Source organism: Athene noctua, chromosome 14 (genome assembly GCF_965140245.1).
Source record: "Athene noctua chromosome 14, bAthNoc1.hap1.1, whole genome shotgun sequence".
Classification (NCBI taxonomy): domain Eukaryota; kingdom Metazoa; phylum Chordata; class Aves; order Strigiformes; family Strigidae; genus Athene; species Athene noctua.
In genome coordinates, this window is record NC_134050.1 from 12937413 (window position 1) to 12958793 (window position 21381).

At 45.6% G+C, this 21381-nt stretch overlaps 2 protein-coding genes and 2 non-coding genes across 4 annotated transcripts in view; all 4 read left to right on the forward strand.

The window, feature by feature from the left end:
- The window catches only part of DENND2B (DENN domain containing 2B), a 141005-nt gene extending 128633 nt beyond the window's left edge, over window positions 1-12372 (forward strand). Inside the window, exons 15-20 of the mRNA XM_074918158.1 lie at window positions 6489-6666; window positions 7755-7796; window positions 8814-8925; window positions 9927-10166; window positions 11022-11108; window positions 11514-12372. Of these exons, the coding sequence (XP_074774259.1) occupies window positions 6489-6666; window positions 7755-7796; window positions 8814-8925; window positions 9927-10166; window positions 11022-11108; window positions 11514-11548 (694 nt within the window). The 3' untranslated portion in view covers window positions 11549-12372. The remainder of the gene's footprint in view (window positions 1-6488; window positions 6667-7754; window positions 7797-8813; window positions 8926-9926; window positions 10167-11021; window positions 11109-11513) is intronic.
- Window positions 12373-14651: 2279 nt separating this feature from the next.
- On the forward strand, window positions 14652-18088 carry RPL27A (ribosomal protein L27a). The gene is made up of 5 exons (XM_074918070.1): window positions 14652-14741; window positions 15076-15139; window positions 15711-15786; window positions 16623-16797; window positions 17905-18088. The coding sequence occupies exons 1-5, from the start codon at window positions 14739-14741 to the stop codon at window positions 18031-18033; spliced, it is 447 nt and encodes a 148-aa protein (XP_074774171.1). The 5' UTR covers window positions 14652-14738; the 3' UTR covers window positions 18034-18088.
- Window positions 16158-16289, forward strand: LOC141966276 (small nucleolar RNA SNORA3/SNORA45 family). Its single transcript, XR_012634570.1, has one exon. It is a non-coding gene; the product is annotated as a small nucleolar RNA SNORA3/SNORA45 family (small nucleolar RNA).
- Window positions 17141-17272, forward strand: LOC141966277 (small nucleolar RNA SNORA3/SNORA45 family). Its single transcript, XR_012634571.1, has one exon. It is a non-coding gene; the product is annotated as a small nucleolar RNA SNORA3/SNORA45 family (small nucleolar RNA).
- Window positions 18089-21381: the final 3293 nt, after the last annotated feature.

The following is a 21381-nucleotide window of genomic DNA, read 5'->3' on the forward strand; positions in this document are numbered from 1 at the left end:
TTTGAATCCTGATCATGTGAAAACAGCACCTTACAAATGCAAGCAATGCTACAAATAGGCAGGTCTCCCAGACCTGTCAGTAGTTGCAGCCCTGTGTATGAACACACAGAGGTATCCCTTCATCAGCAGTGATGTTACCCGTGACAGCTTCGCTTCGCAGAAAATCTCCGTTTCAGCTTTGCTTCAGTATTCGTTTACAAGCACAAAGGTATTTATTACTCCATGTTGTTCCCGATGAGAAGGTTATCCCAATACGCTTCCTGCAGTGGTCTTCTGCCAGGGCTCCCTCCCCAACCCTCTCTGCATCTGATCCTGTGCCTCTGAATGTGCCTCTCAACCTGGGGCTGCAGCCATGCAGTCTGATGGCTCCATCGCCGTGCTCTTTTCCTCTAACAACAATAACTCAACATGATTTTATTTTGAAATATTCATGGGGTAGGTCTTCTTGCTAAAAAGCTGCAAAAACATGTTGTTTCTTTGGTTTGAGTCAAAAAAAAGGAATTGAAGGGGTTTTTTCCCCTTTTAAACATCCTAGAGTTGTAACAGAAACAATCAGCAATAATTTTGCCCAGGAAGGAATACTGTGATGTCTGACACTTTTACACTGGCTAGAAAACTGGAGATATCCTTCACTATTGTATCAAATACTTTATTTAATACTTTACTTCATACTTTACTTCATACTTTACTTCATACTTTACTTTACTTCATACTTTACTTCATACTTTACTTCATTTTATTCCTTTCTGCCCTATTTGGTGAGTAGTTGGTGGTATCTGGGTTAATGAAACACGTGTCTTCACAGCACAGCAGCCCCAGGAGCAAAGCACAACCATTGATCTGGGGGGCTGTGGGGACACACAGCCTCAGAAAAGCACCTGGGGGTCAGGGTGGGTACTGGAGCTGAGCACCTACACAGTGGAGCAGGGAGAAAGTGGTAACATCTCCCTGTTGTCAGCCAGCTCTTCCAACTGGTCAGGGACCCTCAGGGACTTGCTTTAAGAATTGGCTTCCTGCAGGAATGCTGCAGGAGCTGATTACAGAGAGACAGCTGGGGTATGGCAACTGTCACTTACTATATTGATATGTTTTCATTTATATCTTGTTCCTGATGCTATTGTTTAGTCTTATCCACCTGATAAATAGTGCTGCTATTATTTATTGTTATGTACACAGAGAAACCTTTATTTTTTCAGAGCTTAGTTGTGTATTGTATTCAGTACAGCACAGTTCTGCTCTAAATGCCTGCACAGTAACAGCAATGCTATATGCACTCCACCTCCCACCCAAACTGTAGCAGTATGCTACAATTTTTACTTCCATTTTCTCTTTTCTTGATGCTTTTCAGGCTTTCTGCTTTGTCCTTCCCCTCTGCCTCTGCAGTCTGTGTGTGTTGGAGGAGAGATGGGCTGAATCCTTGCTTCCGTAGCCTTTTCCCAGAGTCTTTTACAGAGACAAACCTCTCAGACCATTTTATCTTGCAGAGTTGTCACAAACTTCTCTCTCTCTCACTCTGTCAGACTGGAGTTAATCCAGGATCTGGAGAGGTGTTGAAGGGTATAGGAGGGAATTGTCAGGCATCTGATTTTGCTACACAGTTCACCAATGGCACAAGGGTAGGAGCTATCACAGAAAAGCACAGCAGTGGCCTGTCACGAGGCATGTGGGTGTGTAATACCCACCTGAGTGGAGGTATTACACCAGGGATGGATGGAACATCCAGACTCCAACCCCAAGTGGGAGAAAACTCTTCCAAGCAGACGAGAGGATGTGGGTCAGGGAGGTAACTCGGTCACAGAGCAGTTGTGGGCTGGAGCATGTGTGCGTTAACACAGCAGATGAAAGAGTTCAGCAAATGTGGACAGAGTAACATAATTAAATCAGCAGGGAGAAATGAGAAACATGAAAAGGTTGCGGAAAAGTAAACATAGGCATTGGAAACACTTCTTTGTGAATTTACATTTTTGGCTACATTTCTCCATCTGAGGAAGCAGAGGGACCGGATTCTAACAATCGGTCCCAGTCCTGTGCATGGTCCAGAGCCATCGGCATAGCAGAGCTGGCACCAGCCCTGGGGTGACGGAGCTGCTGTGTGGCTTGGCTCCTGCACCCTCAGGGGTGGTCCCCCTTCCTCTCCTGGCTGAGTAAGCTTGTCTGTCCCTTGGGAAAGGAGCAGGAAGGGATATTCTCACCTTCCCCTCCTTCAATGAAAATACCAAAATGACTGTGGGGGTGCATGAGAGTAGCAAGGTAGGATGAGGGAGCCCTGCCAGCAAGCAGTTGTCTGTGCTAGAGGCTTAGTCCTGGATTTAGGAGATGCTCAGTGTGTGAGGCTCCCTTGGGTCTGTGAGAAATTGTAGGTGGTAGAGGGGGAAGTGAGAAGGAATCTAACTATTGGCTATTGCTATGGAGAAAATAGAGCTATTAAGCGTATCTGTGGAATATTTCTGACATGAGTAGTATGTGTAGCTGAATATGACTTCAACGGTTCATGAGATTTGGTGATCTGCAGTATGCAGCGAGCCATGGTCCTCTGAAACAGGCACATCCAGCACTAGCAGCCACATCGGCAGTGCCCCCCACAGCCAGGGCAGCGCCCATCCACTGTGCAACAGCGCAGGACGTGTGCTTCTCAGAATATGGTAATTGTGTTGCGATTAGATATTAATATAGCCTAGACTGGGGGTTGTTTGCTGGTTGACTGACCCAGAACTTGATAGCAGACACCCTCCTATCTAAAGGACAGTAAATGTTCTTGTTAAGTCACAGTAATTTGCTTTTGACATGGGCCTAAACCATGTCCACAAGCAGTCTCCACAATTCAGCTGAGTCACGGTAATGTCTGCAATTCCTGTGCCTTGGCTGTTAGTCGGAGTCTTGTGTCTCCGCACCAAGTACACAACAAAGAAAAGTTTCTGTGTGCCATCATGAGACAGTGATTTAGAAAACAAAATAGCCCAGAGGAAGATAAATCACCTTTGAGTTGGAAAGAACTGTTGTCAGCTTTTGTCTATAACATGATAAAAGATCTCTTCTTTGAGAGAAATTTGTGATTAAGAATGTCTCAGTAAGACTACATAATCTCTACTAATACTTTCATGGGGAAAAGATCAAACACTGAAGGTTTTTTTAATCTAGTGAATAAAAGGCATAGGAAAAAACAAAATCTGGACAAATTCCAAATAATTTTTAACAAGATGATAACCGTGGAAAAAAAAGTGGAAGGAGAAGTGGTGGATTGCTTGTGTTTTGAATTCAGTTGGAACTGGGCATTTTTCTAGAAATTGTTCCCTAATTTTGCTGTAGTGGAGTGCAGTTATTGGGATGAGTACAGGCTAATGGGATGAGTTCCATGGCATAGGCTGTGTAGTATGGCTGGATAACTGCCTTACATACAGATATGTAAGAAAATTGCTTTTACCCCACAAAACTTGCAAACACAGTCACCTTCTGACAGTCAGCTACTGTTAGTAGACTTATTCCGCGTGTAGTTACGTGTGCATGCGGGACAGCCTGTAGCTGACAGAGCAGGGGGATGTGCTGGGTTTAAGGAGAAGGCTGCCTCTTCCCCAGAGCAACTCTGCAGAGACAGCACATCCCAGGCCAGTGGAGGGGTCCACATCCCTGGGGCGGGAGGAGGCGTTAGCGCTGCCAGCACTGGGGCAGGGCACTACCCGTGTGTTGGAATGAAGGAGGGAGGCACACACCAGTGTGGCACTGGGAGCCCGGGCACAGCTGGCCCCATGCTGTACGGGGGTGCCTGGAGCCCTGGGATCATCATAGAGTGTTTCCCACTAGTGCATGACTCCGGCAGTGCTTCCCCTCTGAAGTATGTGATGAAATGTTTATGCTCCTCGTTAGTGTGTGACTCATGCAATGGTTTTGTTTCTTGTGCCCATGTATAAAATTACCTGCAGATGGGTAATATAAGAAGTGTTTTCCAGTAGAACGACAGCTAGAACATTATGCAGTGTTCCTGTAAAACTGCACAGACCAAATGAAAAAGCCCACTCAAAGCCAGCTCTTTGGATTACTATTAAAAGTGAAAATATTTTGAAAATATAATTTGTCTATTCTGTTGCTTTACTTTGTGTGCTTCGCACACCTTAAAGAAAATAAATCATGTGACTGACCTTCTTACTTCTCATAAACGAGAACAGGGGGACAATGTGTGAGTTGCACATCTCTAAAGGAAAAACTGGAGTGGATTTGGTTTTCCAGGGTAGGCTTTCTTTTTTAATTTACCAAATATGCTTCTCATGAATAATACCCTTTTAAAAGGACCTGAACCATATTTTAGAGATTTAAACTGGAGGTTCCCTTGCATCCACGATCTATGAATTTTACCTTAAAGAATGTAAAAACCTCACACTGAAGTGAAAGATGCGCATCCTTTCTAAATATGAATCTTTCCAGCTGTGGAAGGGACGCAGGCACTTAGTACAAGCAGTTTGGTAACAGCGTGTGAGGCTCCTGCTGCCCTCTGCACGAGCAGTGTCTGGGCGGGAGGGCAGCAGGAGGTTCTGGGAACTGAAAGTTCAGAGTGAGTGTTTCACAGAAGCCTGAGACATCTCAGAGTGGAAGATTTTCTGAGGCTGAAGTTTGAAAAACTGTACAGAGAGAAAATGCACAGGCCACGTTGCTGACAAGGGCGATGGTGTGACCCGTGGGGCAGTGGCAGAGCAGAGCAGAGCAGGGTGCTGCTGCAGGACATCCCCTGCCATGGCTGCTTGCTGCGTTCAGCTGCTGCCTTGCCCCAGCCAGCTCCCAGGAAAGCTCTGGAAGAGAAACCAGTGTCCTGGGCTGGAGCCCGAAGCCTCTCCTAGCGTGGGAATAGCACGCACAAGAGGATGCAGGGGCTGATTTACGTCACAGCACTGCGTGTAAAACAACAAGTTACAAAAGGGCATTCTATAGAAAGGAAAAAAATACTAACCGAATATCAGAAGAATGTTTGTCTTCCTGCTTTTAGCTTAACGTGGCTCTTTTTTTAGTCACTCAGCTAAGATGACTGAATTTGTAGTAGTTGAAAATGCCACAGAGTTATTAAAGTGAGCTTGAGAAAGTGCTGGGAGTCTGTACCATGCTCCACAGCTCTTCTGAAACACACCACTGTGCCTGCTATGGTAGATGCTTGAGATCGGAATATGAGGCAACAGCGGCATCATTGCCTGCTATTTAAAAAAAAAAAAAAAAGAGAGAGAGAGAGAAACACATCATTTTCCAGGAAATCTGTGTCAGGCAACATATGTTACAAAAACACGCTGTGATTGATAGATCTTAAAGGAAATGTCAAGTAAAAACAATGCAACCGATTACTTGCAGTAAAAGACAAGCATTTGCTCTTCCCCAACCTCTTCTCTCTTTGTCCTCTCGTTTTCACTTTTCCCATTCAGCTAACTTCAAAGGTTAATCACTGACAGGAACAAACAGGTGAAATCTTTCTCCTGGTCTTGGAATAATCCACAACTAAAAATGCTTGCGAGGGTTATTCCGGTGGAGGTCTGATGCCACCTAAAGTCTCCAGCAAGTCTTGCAGTAGAAGAAATCGGCATTTCTTGCCAGCATTCTCAAACAGTAACAGCTCTGAAGTTATTAGTTATTTATAGTTCTTTGTGGCTACATTAGGCACAGCAGAAGTTTGCCCTGTGAGAAAATTAGCTCAGTCATGCTGGGCTGGGTAAAAATCCAAATTTCTGTCACCCTCATCCTGCAAGAAGCAGACGTTGTAACTCAGTCCAAAATCAAAGCTCTCTAATGGAGAGCCTGTCTTTATTCCCTTGATGCTAAAGCTAGCTTAGTAATGATGTTCCTTTATTTTAAAACTTAGAAACCATGTGACTGTAAAAGGGAATCAGGTTCAGTAGAAGGAAGGACAACGAAGGCAAGACATTTTCCACAAATGATATCAAGCCTTAATGTTTAGGAGATACCAACATATATTTTAGAGTATTCTACTGAGAAGGGTTAATACCTTTATCACTAGAGTTGGTCAATAAGCCTGTTAAGATGTATTGTAAAAAAAAATATGCTGTTGTCACCAAAATATACAAACTTTGAAAAATACGTTGCTTTTACTAGATTTCCTTTAGAGTAAGTATTGAGTGTTGGGATTTTTTTACATCTGATTTAGTAGAGTTTTTCTTCAGGATTTTTTTTTCCATTTAATTCTCGTTTTCCCTTGTTCGTGCATTAGTGCTCAACACAAGAACATCAGTATTGCGCGTTTTTGCTGCTGACATGGTTGTAACAGCTAAGAACTGAAGTTGCTTTTGATTCTAGTTTTTTACCTTTAGTTTCAAGTCACCTAGAGGTGAACGGGAGGAACTACCGTACAGGGGTAGTTCCTAGTGGAAGGGCTGCCTGAAGTCAGAAGTGATAGAAGGGCCGCCCCTTGGAGCACTCACATTTTAACGCGCCAAGTTTATCAGCAGGTGTGTTGTGGACAAAAAAAACCTCTGCTAATGCGGTTGTTCCTCTTTCTCCAGCACCCTCTCGAGCTGCTCGCACGCCGTGGTGGCCCTGCTGTACCCCTTCTCCTGGCAGCACACCTTCATTCCTGTTCTGCCCTCATCCATGATTGACATCGTGTGCTGTCCGACCCCCTTCCTGGTGGGACTGCTCTCCAGCTCTCTGCCCAAACTGAAGGAGCTGCCCGTAGAGGAGGTAGGAGCTGGCACCACAACTGTTTGCCTGGAGTAAGGCTGGCCTTGCCCTCAAGAGGGCCTGCCATTCCCACAGAAATCCACGTTTAATTTTTAATCTGCCTCTTTGTTTCTTCTCTGCCTAGTTCTGATGGGCAACTGCCTCTTGGTAAAATTAGTGGGTAGTAGGTTTAGTCTTTTCTTTATTCTGCCCTTCTTCACATAGCTGGCACCTCGACAGAAGTGAATGTTAACCTGGTCAACAAGTACACTGTAAATATGCTGATTTGTTTTGATTTTGTTGTACCTGGAACAAGAAGAAGAAGACGACATGAAGTGCTATCTGCTACGATACCTATTAATGCTGAAGTTGTGCATGAAACCATAAGCACAGAAAATAAAACTTTTAAGATTATTTTTTTTTATTACTTCTAAGACTGTTAATACTATATTGGAAATCAAATAAAAGTTGCACTTCATCAGCTCCTCCAGTAAAATACCACAAAAATACTCAAGGGCACACTCTCCTCTCTTACACCTATTGGTTTCCTGTCATTTTTCTATGAAATTTTATCTTCTTGCGGTCACTTTCAAGGCGCTCTGTGCCTCTGGTCCATGTAAATCTCTGCTCTGTTTTCCTCCTACTTTCCTAATATTGCTCTCCCACATTTTTGCAGCTCTGTCTCTCAGCTTTATTGCTTCATTATCAGTAACATTTCACACACTTGCCTTTCAGAAGCCCTGCTGCCTCAAATGACATAATTTTCTTTAAACCCCTCTGAAAGACTTTCATCTGCACATTAACAAAAATGATTACCAGTAACTTGCTTAGGTTTAAGAAAAAAGACCTGCCTAACCTTTCAGCTTTTTTTAGCATATTAACCTAGTGTGATGTATGTTGTATCTAACTATGTTAAATTAGACTTTAAGCTCTAAAGAAAAACTTCATCTTCTTGTTTTATAAAGCACAGAACTTGTTTCACAGTAGGAATTTGATTCATGTTGAGGCTTGGGACCATTCAGGTGATCTTTCACTATTAAAAGGCAGACATAAATTAATGTTTTCTGTCTCTTCAGGTATATTTCACTGTAGTGCTTTCTTTTCTTTAGGCTTTGATGGTTAACCTGGGATCTGATCGATTCATCAGACAGGTAAAGTACAGCTTGAAATGTTGCCAGGCAGTTTAGCAAGCTGTTTCCTCCTATAGTATGATTAGGTTTCTTTGATTAGAGGTATTTGGCAGGGATTGTGCAGTGGGAAAGAGATTAGGAAAAAAAAGTGCTCATTTTCAGTTTCACCTGCAAATAGGTACGACTCTTCAGGTATGCAGAAGGGATTGAGGCTGTGACTGTCAGAAGAAATCAAGAACTGTATTTACAATATAAAAAAAAACATCCAAAGATAATAACATCATGTTAGCCCAAAAACTCACATTGTTGGAGGTGAAAAGGAGAAAAAATTGTAGAGAAAAGTTTCCGAGTGAGAGAGAAAAGGTTAAGAATAGTTTTAATGTGATAGGAAAAGCAGGAGCCTTCTATGTAAACAGAGTGATGAAGGATCACCATCTCCTGATAGTATTGTGGCACTAAATAATTTCAAAACTAACAAACAATCTGCAGGTCGGATGAGTAAACTTTGTTGTACAATTTGCTGCAAGATACAGCTGGTGAATAGTGATTCCAGAGCTAAGATTCTTGTGTCTACTCGCTTTTGCTGAACAAGCATTAAGTAAGATGAAAAGAGCAACAGGGGGAAAACCCAGAAAACAAGATATACTAAAGTAAAAGTAAAAACAACTGTCAAGAACCAAAGAAGCTGCCTAAAACTAACCAGAGCAGCTGTGTGTATGTGTAGCTAGGTTTTGCATGGTCTGTATTTAGTTAAAAACAACTATTTGGACTTTTTATCATGTAAAGAGCTGATTCCAAGTTTCTATATGTTTACCTTGCTTTTTGGATTATCATTCCTGCCTTTAATCTCATTGAGAGTGACAAGAAATTTTGTTTAGAAATATATGGTAGTTGCACATAATTTTCATTATTTTGTTTATGTAGGCATAACAATAGCCGATACAAAATGTTTTTCTTCTGAATTTTAAACCTTGCAAAAGTATTTGCTGTAGCTGCTGCACAGATTAATTGATCTAGAGATTTTTTTTCCTCTGTCAGATGGATGATGAAGACACACTATTACCTAGAAAATTGCAAGCTGCTCTGGAGCAGGCTCTAGAGAGAAAGAATGAACTGATAAATCAGGATTCAGATAGTGATTCCGATGATGGTAAGTTCATTTGGAAACAGGGCCTTGTATAAACAAGCACATAGGTAGTATTGTGACTTTCCATCCAGGCAAAAGAAAGATGGGACTTCAGTACTCAAATACCTTTTGCGACATCAAAGATAGTCTTTGAACACACAGGGAATGGGACTGATAGTATCATCCCACATTAATATATTGTCAGTGACCTATTTCAATTTCTTTGTAAATGACATGCGCTCCCATGAGTACCTCTAAACCTTTACTCAAACAGAGGTTTGTGGTTAACTTGGCCCTAATTCAATACAGATTAACTATACATGCTTAGGGGTGTGGCTGAGTTTGGAGTCGCTCTTGGCGCTCGGTATATTCAGAGGAGAGAAGCAGGTATTTCCAGAAAATAGTTTCAGTGCAAGAGGGGCCGAGTTGCCTCTGAAGGTTCATATTTCCCTCCAGCAATTACAGAAACAGCCCAGGGTGAATTTAAATGCCTGTGGTTAAAAAGTATGAAACTGGCCCCTGTTCAGTTTTAGAAATTTATTTTTACTCATCTGTGTTACATATGTAAAACTATTTTAACACCTCAGAAATTATGAAAACCTAAATTCTACAACATACTCTTTTTGATCAGTTCTTGGTAAAGACTTATTATCCCCAGAGCAAATATTTTAATTCTGTCACTCAGAAGCTTCTCAGGAAAACTTACTCGAGTTAAAATATGAGGTATGATTTTGATGAACCGCCCATAAATTTTTTAATTTTCGGAGCTGTTTCCTGAGGATTTGTATTTCTCGTTGACTCTTGGTTATGATACACCAATTATATGCAGACTGGCACTCTTGATTATAAAGCTGTTACCTTATCTAATGTATATCCAGGTCTGCATGGAGCAGGTACAACTCCCTTCGGTGACTATCATGGCATCAGTACACCGCTCTGTGACAGTACCTGGCCCCATGTGGATGACAATGCTGACAGCTCTGGTAGCAGCTGATTTTGGTGTCTTATTGCACCTTATTTTGCAGAATGTAACACCCTGAATGGATTAGTGTCTGAGGTTTTTATCCGATTCTTTGTGGAGACAGTTGGCCATTATTCCCTGTTCCTAACCCAGAATGAAAAAGGAGAGCGTGCCTTCCAAAGGGAGGCCTTCCGTAAATCTGTGGCCTCCAAGAGTATCCGCCGCTTCTTGGAAGTTTTTATGGAATCTCAAATGTTTGCTGGCTTCATCCAGGACAGGGAGCTGAGAAAATGCAGGGCAAAAGGTAAGGGTGGTTTTCCTGGCTGCAGTGCGGGTTGTGTTTTGCTCTGGCCCTGTGGTTACTGTCTCTGTGTACCGCCAGGACCGAGCAAGTTCTGTGCGGCCGGCAGGTCTCCGGAAACATCGCCTGCTGCTTGTGGGCCTAGGGTAGCTGAGGCGTGAGAAGGCAAAGCCTTTAGCCAGAAAAATATTCACACCCGAGCGCCTTCAATCACTGAGGCGAAAGGGCAGGCTCGGCCGGGGCCGCAGCCCATCCCTGGGGACAAAGCACCCCGCAGCCAGCGGCCTGCCGGCGGGAGCGCTCCCGGGAGCAGCCCGGCGGGCAACCGGCCCGCCGCCCGCGCGAGCCGCCCCGCGGCCAGGCCGCGCCTGCGCTGCAGCAGCGCCGGCGGGAGCTGCGCGGGCACCGGCGGGAGCCGGAGCCCAGGCCCGGCCCGGGGTGCGGGAGGTGCCCGCCGCCGCTGGGCGCGGGGGGATGCGCAGCTCTGACCGCCTCCGGCGGCGGCAGGGAGCGGGAGGCGCGGCCCGGGGCGCTCCGGCCTTGCGGCGGCGGCGGCTCCGCTTCCCGGGCTGCAGCCGCGGGGCGGCCCGGTGCCGGCGTGACGCGGGGCGGAGGCGGGAAGCGGCGGGCAGCGCGGCCGACATGAGGGCGGGCGGAGCGGCCCCCCATCCGTCAGCCTCGCGTCCGGCCGGGGGCTCGCCGTACCGGCTCTGGCGCGAAAACCGGCAGGAAAATCGTACAGCGTTACAGCGGCGAAGGACTGCAAACGTAAAAAGCTGGGGGTGCGCAGAGGGGCCGGGGAAACGGATTCAGCCTGACAGAGCTCGCCCCAGCTCCCTTTTCTCCCCTCTCCCACAGGTCTCTTCGAGCAGAGGGTTGAACAGTATTTGGAGGAGCTTCCAGACACGGAACAAAGTGGAGTAAACAAGTTTCTGCGAGGCCTTGGTGAGGAAAATCTGTAGAAGTATTTCTGAAATTAATTTTCATGTCTTTTTTTTTTTAATTTTAAAAAAGCCTTAGCTGAGATGAAATCGGTTAAGCAGTTTCATTGTGATAGGAAATAAGAAAACAATGAAAGCATACTTAAAGCTGACAAAACCAGTCTTAATTATGATCCTTGTTAACGCTTCCATTTTCACTCCGGGGCGGGGGAACCAAACCATAATGGCAGAGGAGAAAAGGCAGGCGGCTGACCACTCAGGATTCTGTTAGTTGGTTGTCCCTGCAGGTATTAGGTAGAAGAGTTACTCTACAGCAATTTCATTACAAATTAGGCCTATTTATTAAGTCACCTTTGATTGCCCTTGGCTTTTCGGTATGTACAGGAGACTGATGGTGTGCTTTCTTTAGGAAACAAAATGAAGTTCCTTCACAAGAAGAACTAACGCCTTTCTGCGGAAACACCAACCCAAAGACTTTTTTTATGATGCTGCACGTGAGACACCTGCAGCGTTTCAGAGTTTGGGAGGAGAGTGGAGCAAGCTGACCACAGCTTTAAGTGACAACTGATGCTGTTAGACCGTGTGCCAGATGATGGCTCCTTTATGTATTTGGGTAGAATTTGTACATAATGTGCTGTAAGCTTTTGTAACTGATTTTGTAATAAGCAAGGAAAACTGTGGTAAATATTTGTATATTCCTGAGAATAACAGGTGCTTTTTTTTCTTAGTATGAATTGAGTTATGCTTGGTGCAAAACTGAATAGCTGATTATGTGCAGCTGACTGTCTCAGCAGAACCACTGACTTCACGGATGTTTGTGAGAGCTACACTGATGCCTGGATACTGCGGGGTGAATGGACTCGGGTACGTGGGAGAGGTTGTACGCACAGGGGCTGCTTTCATGTGGCGGAGTTGGCATTTTTTATTCCTTCTAATTAATTTTAAAAGAAATAACAAAGTAACTTGATAATAAGGTACTTGGTTCACAATACAAAACTTCCACTTGGTTTGAACTCTGGTCAGTAAACTACTTGTAATCCATTCTGCATTAAGACTGCTAGACCTGAGGAGATCTCAGTTCTTTGACCTGCAAGCTGCAACGAGTAGGTACAGTACATCCTTTCCTAGTGTATGTATGTATGGTTTCTAATAAACTCTGTAAATATACCTGTTTGTTTATATTCATTGAAAACCTCTGCAGTTTCTGATGTTGAGTAGGTACAAACCCAGTAACTTTCCTGTGATTTTTTTAAATGAATTTGTAATTAAAATATAAAATAGTTGTTATAAACCTGTCTTTTAGTAGGTTTGCTATTTCGTGACATAGTTTCATTTTTCTTCAATGTTTTTCACTAGGGCTGAGACAAGACATTTCATATTCCTGTTCTGTTAATTTTTTTCTAGCAGAAGCATCTCTTAAAACATTTTTTTCTTGGCATGGGTTAGCAGCAAATTACTTTTTGTCATTATATCATAGATACTGCTCCTGATCTGTGGTATTTTCAGGTTGGTTTTGTGCTACCTTGGTAGATGATCAGAACAGAATACGAGCCGCTTGTAGCGGACAGCCTTATTTCTGATGAGCTGATCACCTATGTTTCATGTGAGTCTGCTTTGCTTTTGCATTAACTTCAGTCTGCTTGGGTGGTGTTTCTATTTCAGTGAAGGCTTTTCAGCAGGACAGGAATGGTTAGCTTGCCATGGCCTCTGCACAGCTGTGAACGTTGCCCAAGTACCACATTCATCTTTGATGTGGTAACATAACTCCTGTTGAGATTCTGTAAGTTTTCCCTTAGCCTGAAGAAGAAAATACAAAATACTTGAATATGTTTGCAAGTCTGACAGCTAATGAAAATTAGCTAAAGCTTCTTACCTTTAAAAAAACCAAACAAAAACCCAAAACCAAACTGTATTTTTCTTCATTTGCAGCATCACTTCTTTAGTTAGATCGGCTTTGAGGCTTGCGCAGTTCCTAACCTGACAGTGGTTCTGGTTTGCTATCAGCCTCATAGAACAAAATCGAGGGATTATTCACAAAAAAGGTGAAGTCGTTTCCTTTTTTTCTTACCTCCCTCACACTCGTGTATATACAAAAGCTTCTTAAATGTACATGAAATGTCTGTATCAAACGCTTTTGATTCAGTGGAACTGTAAGCACAAACAATTTCCATTACTTTCACACCATAATATGCTGTAAGGTCCAGAATGACTTTGAGATGTAGTTCTTCCGAGTGGAAGGAGTAACTTCACTTGTACAGGTGGAGTGTGGCCATTTTATAAACAACTGCTGCTAGTAACTATATGGGAAAATACATACTCTTCTGCAGAAAATTATGAATAAAACGTCAGCTGAAAAGTGCTGTGGAGTTGCTACAAAGGTGAGAAAAAGCCATGGAATGCTGAAGAATCTGGTGCAGTAAAACCCATCTCAAACACCAAAGCTGTCTTCCTTCATCTGCACTTTAAAAGAAAGCTTTTAAACATACTACCTATCAACATGTTCCAGTTTTTGTAATGTCAATCAGAGGAGAGTACTGGACAAGGTGCCTTCTGGATCCTCGAACTATGGCTATACACAACAATCCCAGCGTTACTCAGAGGGCAGCCTTTGAAAGGATCCAAAGAATGAAAAATAGGAAGTGTATTGTCCTTGCATAGTCATTGCTAAAACTAGTAGTGTTCCCAAGCATGGAACATTACTAGTGCACCATTTAACTGAGAAGAAAATGCCAAAGTAAAAGAAATCCAGTACTGAGTGCCATGTTTTCGATCAGTGAATATATTTTTAAAGTCTTCTGGTATAAAACATAGAAAACAAGTCTGAGAAGCAGTTCAACACTCTCCAGGAATTGTTACTCTAGTGTGGCAGACAGTTGTGTTTAAGTACATAGTATTTATTTTCCCATTGTTGTTGGTGTTTAATAAAGTGACCAAGCTTGCAAATTTTCCGAAGTTCTGCTCAAAATCCTATTTTTGCTACGGATCACAGCGGGCAGAGAAAGCAAACTCTGCCTGTCACTAAGATAGAGCAGTCCTTAGCGCTCTGCCTGCTAAATGCAACGCCCGGAGCGGGCAGCTGGCCGGGGCTGCGGGCCCAGCGGTGGCAGCCGGTGCGGTGGCAGCCGGTGCGGTGGCAGCCGGTGCGGTGGCAGCCGGTGCGGTGGCAGCCGGTGCGGTGGCAGCCGGTGCGGTGGCAGCCGGTGCGGTGGCAGCCGGTGCGGTGGCAGCCGGGGCGGTGGCAGCCGGGGCGGTGGCAGCCGGGGCGGTGGCAGCCGGGGCGGTGGCAGCCGGGGCGGTGGCAGCCGGGGCGGTGGCAGCCGGGGCGTCCTGTCGCAGCCGCGGGTGACCGTGCCGCGCCGCCAGCCCGCTCACGCTTCAGAAACAGCCTGAAGCGCCGCGGAACCGCAGGTCGGCTCCTCCTGAGCGGCCACCGGCGCCGGTCTCGCCCGGGCCACCCCGCCCGCCTCTGCCCCCCGCGCTTCCCCCCACAGCCCCGGCGGATCTCGCGAGACTCAGACACCCCCACACCTCGCGTCGCCTCCGCGAAGCCTCGCGAGAGCCCGCCCGCCCCGCCGCGCCTTTCCCCGCTCTCGCGAGGGCCGCGCTCTTTCTCTCCCTCGCGCACGCCGACAAGATGGTGGGTGCTGCCGCCGCTGCCGGGCCGGGCCGGGCTGGGGACCCCGCCGCCGCCGCCCCTCGCTCTCGGGCGGGACGTGGCCGGGGAGCAGCGGGGGGGGGGGGGGGGAGGCGATTCTCCGAGCCCGCGGCCCGCTCAGGGCGCGGCGGGGGGGAGCGGTGCGCTGAGGCCGCTTGGGCCTTCCCCCGCGGGGCCGGCCCGCCACGGCGCCTGGCTGCGCGGCTGCCGGCGGGACTGCGGCCTCGGAGCGGCGCCGGCCCCGCGGGAGGGCGGGCGGCAGCTCTGCCTCCTGCCGCCCGTTCTGCTCACGGCTGCTCTTTCCGCTTTCCCGCAGCCTTCTCGCCTAAGGAAGACCCGGAAGCTGAGAGGCCACGTTAGCCACGGCCACGGCCGCGTTGGTGAGTGCAGAGGCGGCCGCCGGTGGGCTGGGGCCCCTCAGTGAGTGCGTGCCCGTCCGTGCCGCCCGAGTGCCGAGGCGGTGCTGCGGGTCTTCGCGGGTCGCAGAAAAATGCGCGGAGTCTCCGCACATTGTGGGTAGTAACGAGCAGTGCTGAAAGCTATAGCGTGCGCAGGTGATTGCTCTGCGGGGGCAGATGCCCCTGCACATTCTTTTAGACTTCGCTGGACTGGTAACTTAACCTCAGAGTAGTACTGGGGCAATAAGTACTATTTGTGTGACAGTTTAAGCTTATGGGGCACTGCTGTATCCCTTCTAACTCTTTGGCCATTCTTACCTTTTCTTCTCACACCACTTGTGCTAGCACTTGTGTCTTCTTGTACTCCTGCAAGCTAGCCAGAGGCATGCTGTGGTTATATTTTTTGTTGTTGTCTCATCTTGCTGAATTGAGACAAATTCAGAAGAGGAGATAGATCAGAGTAAATGGCTTAAACTGACATTGAACATACCTCTAAGCTCAAATATTAACATGTAATATTCTTAGTGTAACAACCTTAAATTTTTCTTTTTAGGCAAGCACAGGAAACATCCTGGAGGGCGTGGTAATGCTGGTGGTATGCACCATCACAGGATTAACTTTGATAAATAGTAAGCTAACATTTGAAATATATACTAGCAAAATGTATGTTCCTGAAGTAGAAACAACTTTTATATGTGAATAAACAAAATTCCTGGCAATCCTGTGTGCTTTTTCCTCAGACGTGAGGTGTGGATTATAGTTAGAGTCAACTCATGTCCCCGTTTATCCTAAAATCAAAGTCCTCTTCACTTAAACCAGACGTCTTTGAGAGTTCAGTGCAGTGTATGGTAAACTTGACTAAACTTGCCAGTTGCAGCGTGGACCCTGCTTAATGATGCACACACAAAATGTTATGTATATTCAAAATGTTATGTTAAATCTAAACTGCATCCTATTTAGCTGCATACTGTAAAGGTGAGGGATGTTGTCTGCACTTCTTGCCGAGACTAGAGTCACATCTGGACACTGCCTGTTGTCCTGGTGTGCTAGAGTACTCGGACAGTAACCACTAATCTATATTCACTGGCTGTGACCATTCTTGACTCAGTCAGTCACCAGGTTAGTGACAGGAGTGCTGAAACTCCTCAGATGTGCAGCCCTCCCTGGATTCACGGAGCTGGGGTTGCCCTGGAAATACAGGGCTGGACCAGGCTCACCAATGAGGAGGATATAGTTGTGAGTTCAGTGGAGAATAAAATACTTCAAGAGAAAATATTTTTCCTTTGTTTTGGATACTAATGATTATTACACTTAAATACTAAATGTATTAATATAAATAAAAGTATAATGTGACATTTTGATTGCTTTGATAAAGTAATATGTTTGATTCAGTGTTAATTTGTAGTCCTGCTTATTCAGGATAAATTCAAAATGTAATCTAATGAAAAATGTGTTTCTTTCACAGTCACCCTGGTTACTTTGGAAAAGTAGGCATGAGACACTATCACTTGAAGAGAAACCAAAAGTTCTGTCCTACTGTCAATTTGGACAAGCTGTGGACGCTTGTCAGTGAACAGACGAGGCTCATTTATGCAAAAAAGGAGTCCGGACTGGCCCCGGTCATTGATGTTGTGCGCTCAGTAAGTGTCTGCTCATGTCCAAACCTGCAGTTCCTGGTCACTTCATGTGTAGCTTAGCTTTGAGTATCCAAGTAGGAAAATGGTGAACAGTAAATAAGTTACAGTGCTTGAATATTTGTGAACTTCTTGGGACAAATATCTTGGCATATAAGTAATGACACAGGTACTTGCACTATTACATTTTTTCCTTTTAAAAACTTTTTCTCATACTTGTGTGTGATTGTGGACAGGGACTTTGCTTATTTTTAAAGGTGGTGAAAGATTGTGTGTTTAAAATCTTACTGAAAGTATGTATAAAAATGTGGCAGAACTACTCTCATTTATATAAAGTCACTTGTGTAATATCGAGACTAGAGTCACATCTTCACATGTCTGATTGTCCTGATGTGCTATAGCTCTCGGACATAAAAACCTGATCCATATTCGCTGACTGTGATGTCTCATATCTCAGCCAGCCACCGAATCAGTGACACGAGCTGGTCTGCCAAGCGGGTGTGTTGTGTCCCAGATCAAGGTGCCTGCAGTGGCTTCAGCAGCTGTAGTGTACGCAGACCTTGTGCCATGATTGCCTTGTTAAAACGTAAAGGGCAGGAATGAAATGAGAGGATTCAAGTAGTAGAGAACAGCTGTTGCCATGAGAGCTTACGAAAGCTTCAGCTGTATGTTTAAGACATGCAGAGAATCCTCTGCTGTTGAGAAGCACCAGGATGTCCTTGCAGGTACAGGGCACCGACCAGAAGTCACTGGGTAGTAGATAGCTTTGGGAGTGCAGCCAACTGCTCTCCTTCGGAAAACAGGGGAAAGGGTGGTGACTTCTTTACCAGATTTCATAGTGTTTTCTGTATATGGAATACGGGGAGGAAAAAATAAATTCAGCTTGTAAATAACAGGAAAAGTTCAGTTTACAGTTTGCACTTTTCTGAACAAATGCAACTCAACTGGGTCATGCAGGGTATTTTTCTTCCATTCATACCAATTTTATTTTGGAGACAGACACTGAATGAAGTTGTGGGTTTGGTTTTAACTGTATGCTAAAAGACAGGTCTTGATGTAGGAGAAGGCTGCAAGCTGATTACAAACACTTAATGAGTTTTTTCATCTTTCTAGGGCTACTACAAAGTCCTGGGCAAGGGGAAGCTGCCCAAGCAGCCTGTCATTGTGAAGGCAAAGTTCTTCAGTAGAAGAGCAGAGGAGAAGATCAAAGAAGTTGGTGGTGCCTGTGTGCTTGTGGCATAAAGGCCTTTGTTTTATTCAAATTTTTTGAATAAAGACAGTATGTAAAATGTGCTGATTTACAGAAGTTTATGATTTCTTTTTTTTCCTGACTTGTGCAGAGACTTAAGTCTTCTGCTCACACTTAAGTCTTGTCTGCTTAGTTATTTCTGGCATTTTTGATTAGTGGTTTGTCTGCTTCTTAGTCCAGCATTTGACATGTACAAATACCTCCTTGTTTTTTCTTTACTGGCTAGCAAAATAGATGGATTCTTCCTGTATTTGTGCATCTCTTTCAGTTGGTGATCCCCTCTTCAGCTGACTCTGAAAAGGTGACTTCCTGTTCTGTTGACAGGGATTTTTGTACACTAAAATGACATCTAGGTGAAATTGGTGGGGTATTGCCTTGGCCTTTGGGAATGAAACAGCAGGAGTGTGGGCAAAAATGCCATGGAACAATGCAAAGTGAGTAGTAGTGTGCCAGAGATTGCTGTATGAAAGAGATTTAGTGTGGGAAATTGCTCTCAGTAAGTGTTGTGATCGGTAGGCTTCTTTCTGCCATAGCAAAACAATTCTAGTCCCATTTCCACTAGGGTGGGGTATAGGAGGGAATGAAGGGGGAAATCCCTGGGAATAGTGTGGGACAGTAGGGAAGAGCTGAAATAGATGGGGAGAAAGAATTCAAGGTTTCCACCTTGTTACTGCCAGACTTTGGCCATGAGCAGCAGTTAAGCAGGTTTCTGCAGACACAGGGTCTGCCTAGTACGCAGCTTTCTCACAAGTAATACTGGGTTTGTGCAGAACAGTTCTGTGTGGTGTGTCTGCACAACAGCAGCTGTGCCTCCCAGAAAGCGATCGGTGATTATCACTGTTTTGCATAGAAACAAAATGTACTTTAAATTTAGTTCAACAGTGTGGTTACTTTGTTTTTTCATGGCATTGTTAATGAAAGGCCTTTCTAACTTAGCACTTGCATTTGTCCCTCCAGTGCTTCAGCTGCTGTTAGATGGATGGCAGCTGTCTGGCTTCTGATCACAGCCAGCGTACAAAACATAGACCATCTTAATCCTTGTGCTTTTTGGAAACTACCGGTGTAGTACTGAGTACCAGCTGGGGTGTTTGCATCAGAATGTGAGGCTCATAGTCATCTCTAGTTGCCTCTTCATTGATAGTATAACACTACATTTTTGCAATCTTAGTCAGAGCACAGCTTGTGAACACATCGGATTTCTTAGAGATCAGGCTGACTTCTTCCAGCACAGAATGAAATTGCTTCTGCACGTACTAATTCTGAATTTCACTAATTGGTAGCAGTTGTAGCAGCAGCATGCCATCCTTTTGGTAGTTGTGGCACACTAGGCTAGAAGCTTTTAAAGCTTCTCGCCAGTGTTACTGGACTGACAGGTTGGCAGTTCGGAGTTGGTGTGCTTTTAAGGGTTAACAGTAGTAATGTACTGAAACTTGCTTAATGACTGAGCTAATACAGTAACTGTCCATTAACTTTTACGATACAATTCCTAACATTACCATGTGCGGGACAGAAAGGGTGCCAGCTAGCTTCAACGTTCCTCACAGCTAATAGAAAGCAATGCCACAGCTCTAGAGCTGCCCTGTATGAATTTCTGATGTATTTGGCTTAAAATGATTACATAAAATAATGCTTGCTTAGTTGTAAAATTAAAAATAGGACTTCAGTTGCCAATGCAAGGCTTGACCCTGCATGCCAAAGCAACTTTATCTAATGGTAAAAATCAAACGATTACCTAAAGCTAATGAGCTATCTGTTGTTCTAAGTGTCAGACTAAAAGCATATAGACACTGTCACATATTTTTTATGCTCACTGCTAGAATACTGCTCATAGCTGCAAATTACCTTCTAGTACATGTGATATGATCCTAGATAATGAACTAACCTAGTGTTTGGCAGTAATTTCAAGGCCTCTTAGGGTAAAGCTGACATGCACTGCTTTGATAAAATAGTACATCTTAGCCAGTGGTACTGCTAGTTGTGAAGGTCCATATCTTAAATGAACAGTTTATAAAGTGAACTTTATTTCATGACCACTGGAACCACCATTTCCTAGTATGTGATGCTGTTTGTCCATGCCAAAGCAAAACTGTTTCGATTTAAAGGTAAGTTGCGTGGGACTGCAAAATAAGGAACGTTGTTACTCCCTCATGTCAGTAACCAGGTCGCTGACCAGATCATAGAGACAGTGAAGGCTTGACTTCGGCTGAAGTACCCTGTGCATGCAATACAAGAGGGAGGTGACACTGGCTCACTAACATGCACAACAGACACCACTCTCAATTCTTTGGTATTTAATTCTTAACATATTTATGTCTTAAGTAATTCTTCCATGTTATGTAGTCTTGAGTACAAAAAGTTCTCTGTGGGAAGCATGCAGACTCCACCAGCTCCAACCTCTGCTTCGCTGAAGGCCAGCCTGGGTATTTTGTGTGGGTTTGGGATTTTTGCATAGCTGAATCTGTAACATACTACACCGAGTCTGGGACAGGACTTCTCCTTCCTTGGCGGCTGCCTGTCCTTGGGCTGGCTTCCGAAATAACAGTCTGGAGGAATAAATCCAGCTTTGGTTTTGAGGTTGAGCCGTTCACAGCCTCCCGCTCCTACACAGCCATTTTCCCAGCTGACTCCTAGCGGCAGGGCCGGGGCCGCTGCTGCCACGCGTCCAGCCGTCGGACTCCGCCGGCGCAGCCCAGTGAGGCACCCGCCGGGCCTCTCGCAAGCGGGGCCGGCCGGCAGGCGGGGGAGGACCCGCCGGGAGCCGCCGAGCGCTCCGGGCAGCGGCCGGGCCGCCCGCCCCTCGCCATGGCAACGGCGTCCCGCTCCCGGCGGCTCCTCGGGGGCGGCCGCTTCCGCTGACATCATCGGCCCCGCCCCCGACCGGGGCTTAGCCCCACCCCCCAGCTGTCGCTCATGGCCGTGGGGCGCGCGGGGGCGCCCGTTGCCGCGCGGCGGCGGTTGGGCGCGCGCCCTCCCCTCACAGGCGGCGGCGCCCCGGCGGCCCCGGCGGCCCCGGCCCTTCGCGGCCTTCGCGGCCCTGCGTGGGGCGGAATGGTGGCGGGGAGCCTTCCCCAGGGCGGGAGGGCTGCGCGGGCACAAGCTGCACTCACCGCCTTAGCAGGAAGGTCCTGTGAGGGCTGGCAGGCAACCCGCGCTATGGCTGTCCACGGTGTCCAGATAAAACCAGGAGAAATGAGGAGGCTAAATAAAGTCTGACTAACTTCTTAAATGTAAAAGCTCTTCCTTTGTTTGGGTATTTTGGGTTTTTTTTAGTTGTTTGGGTTTTTTTAAACTGATAAACATTATACTTTGGTAGATGGGGATATTTTTATTCGATGTTTTCC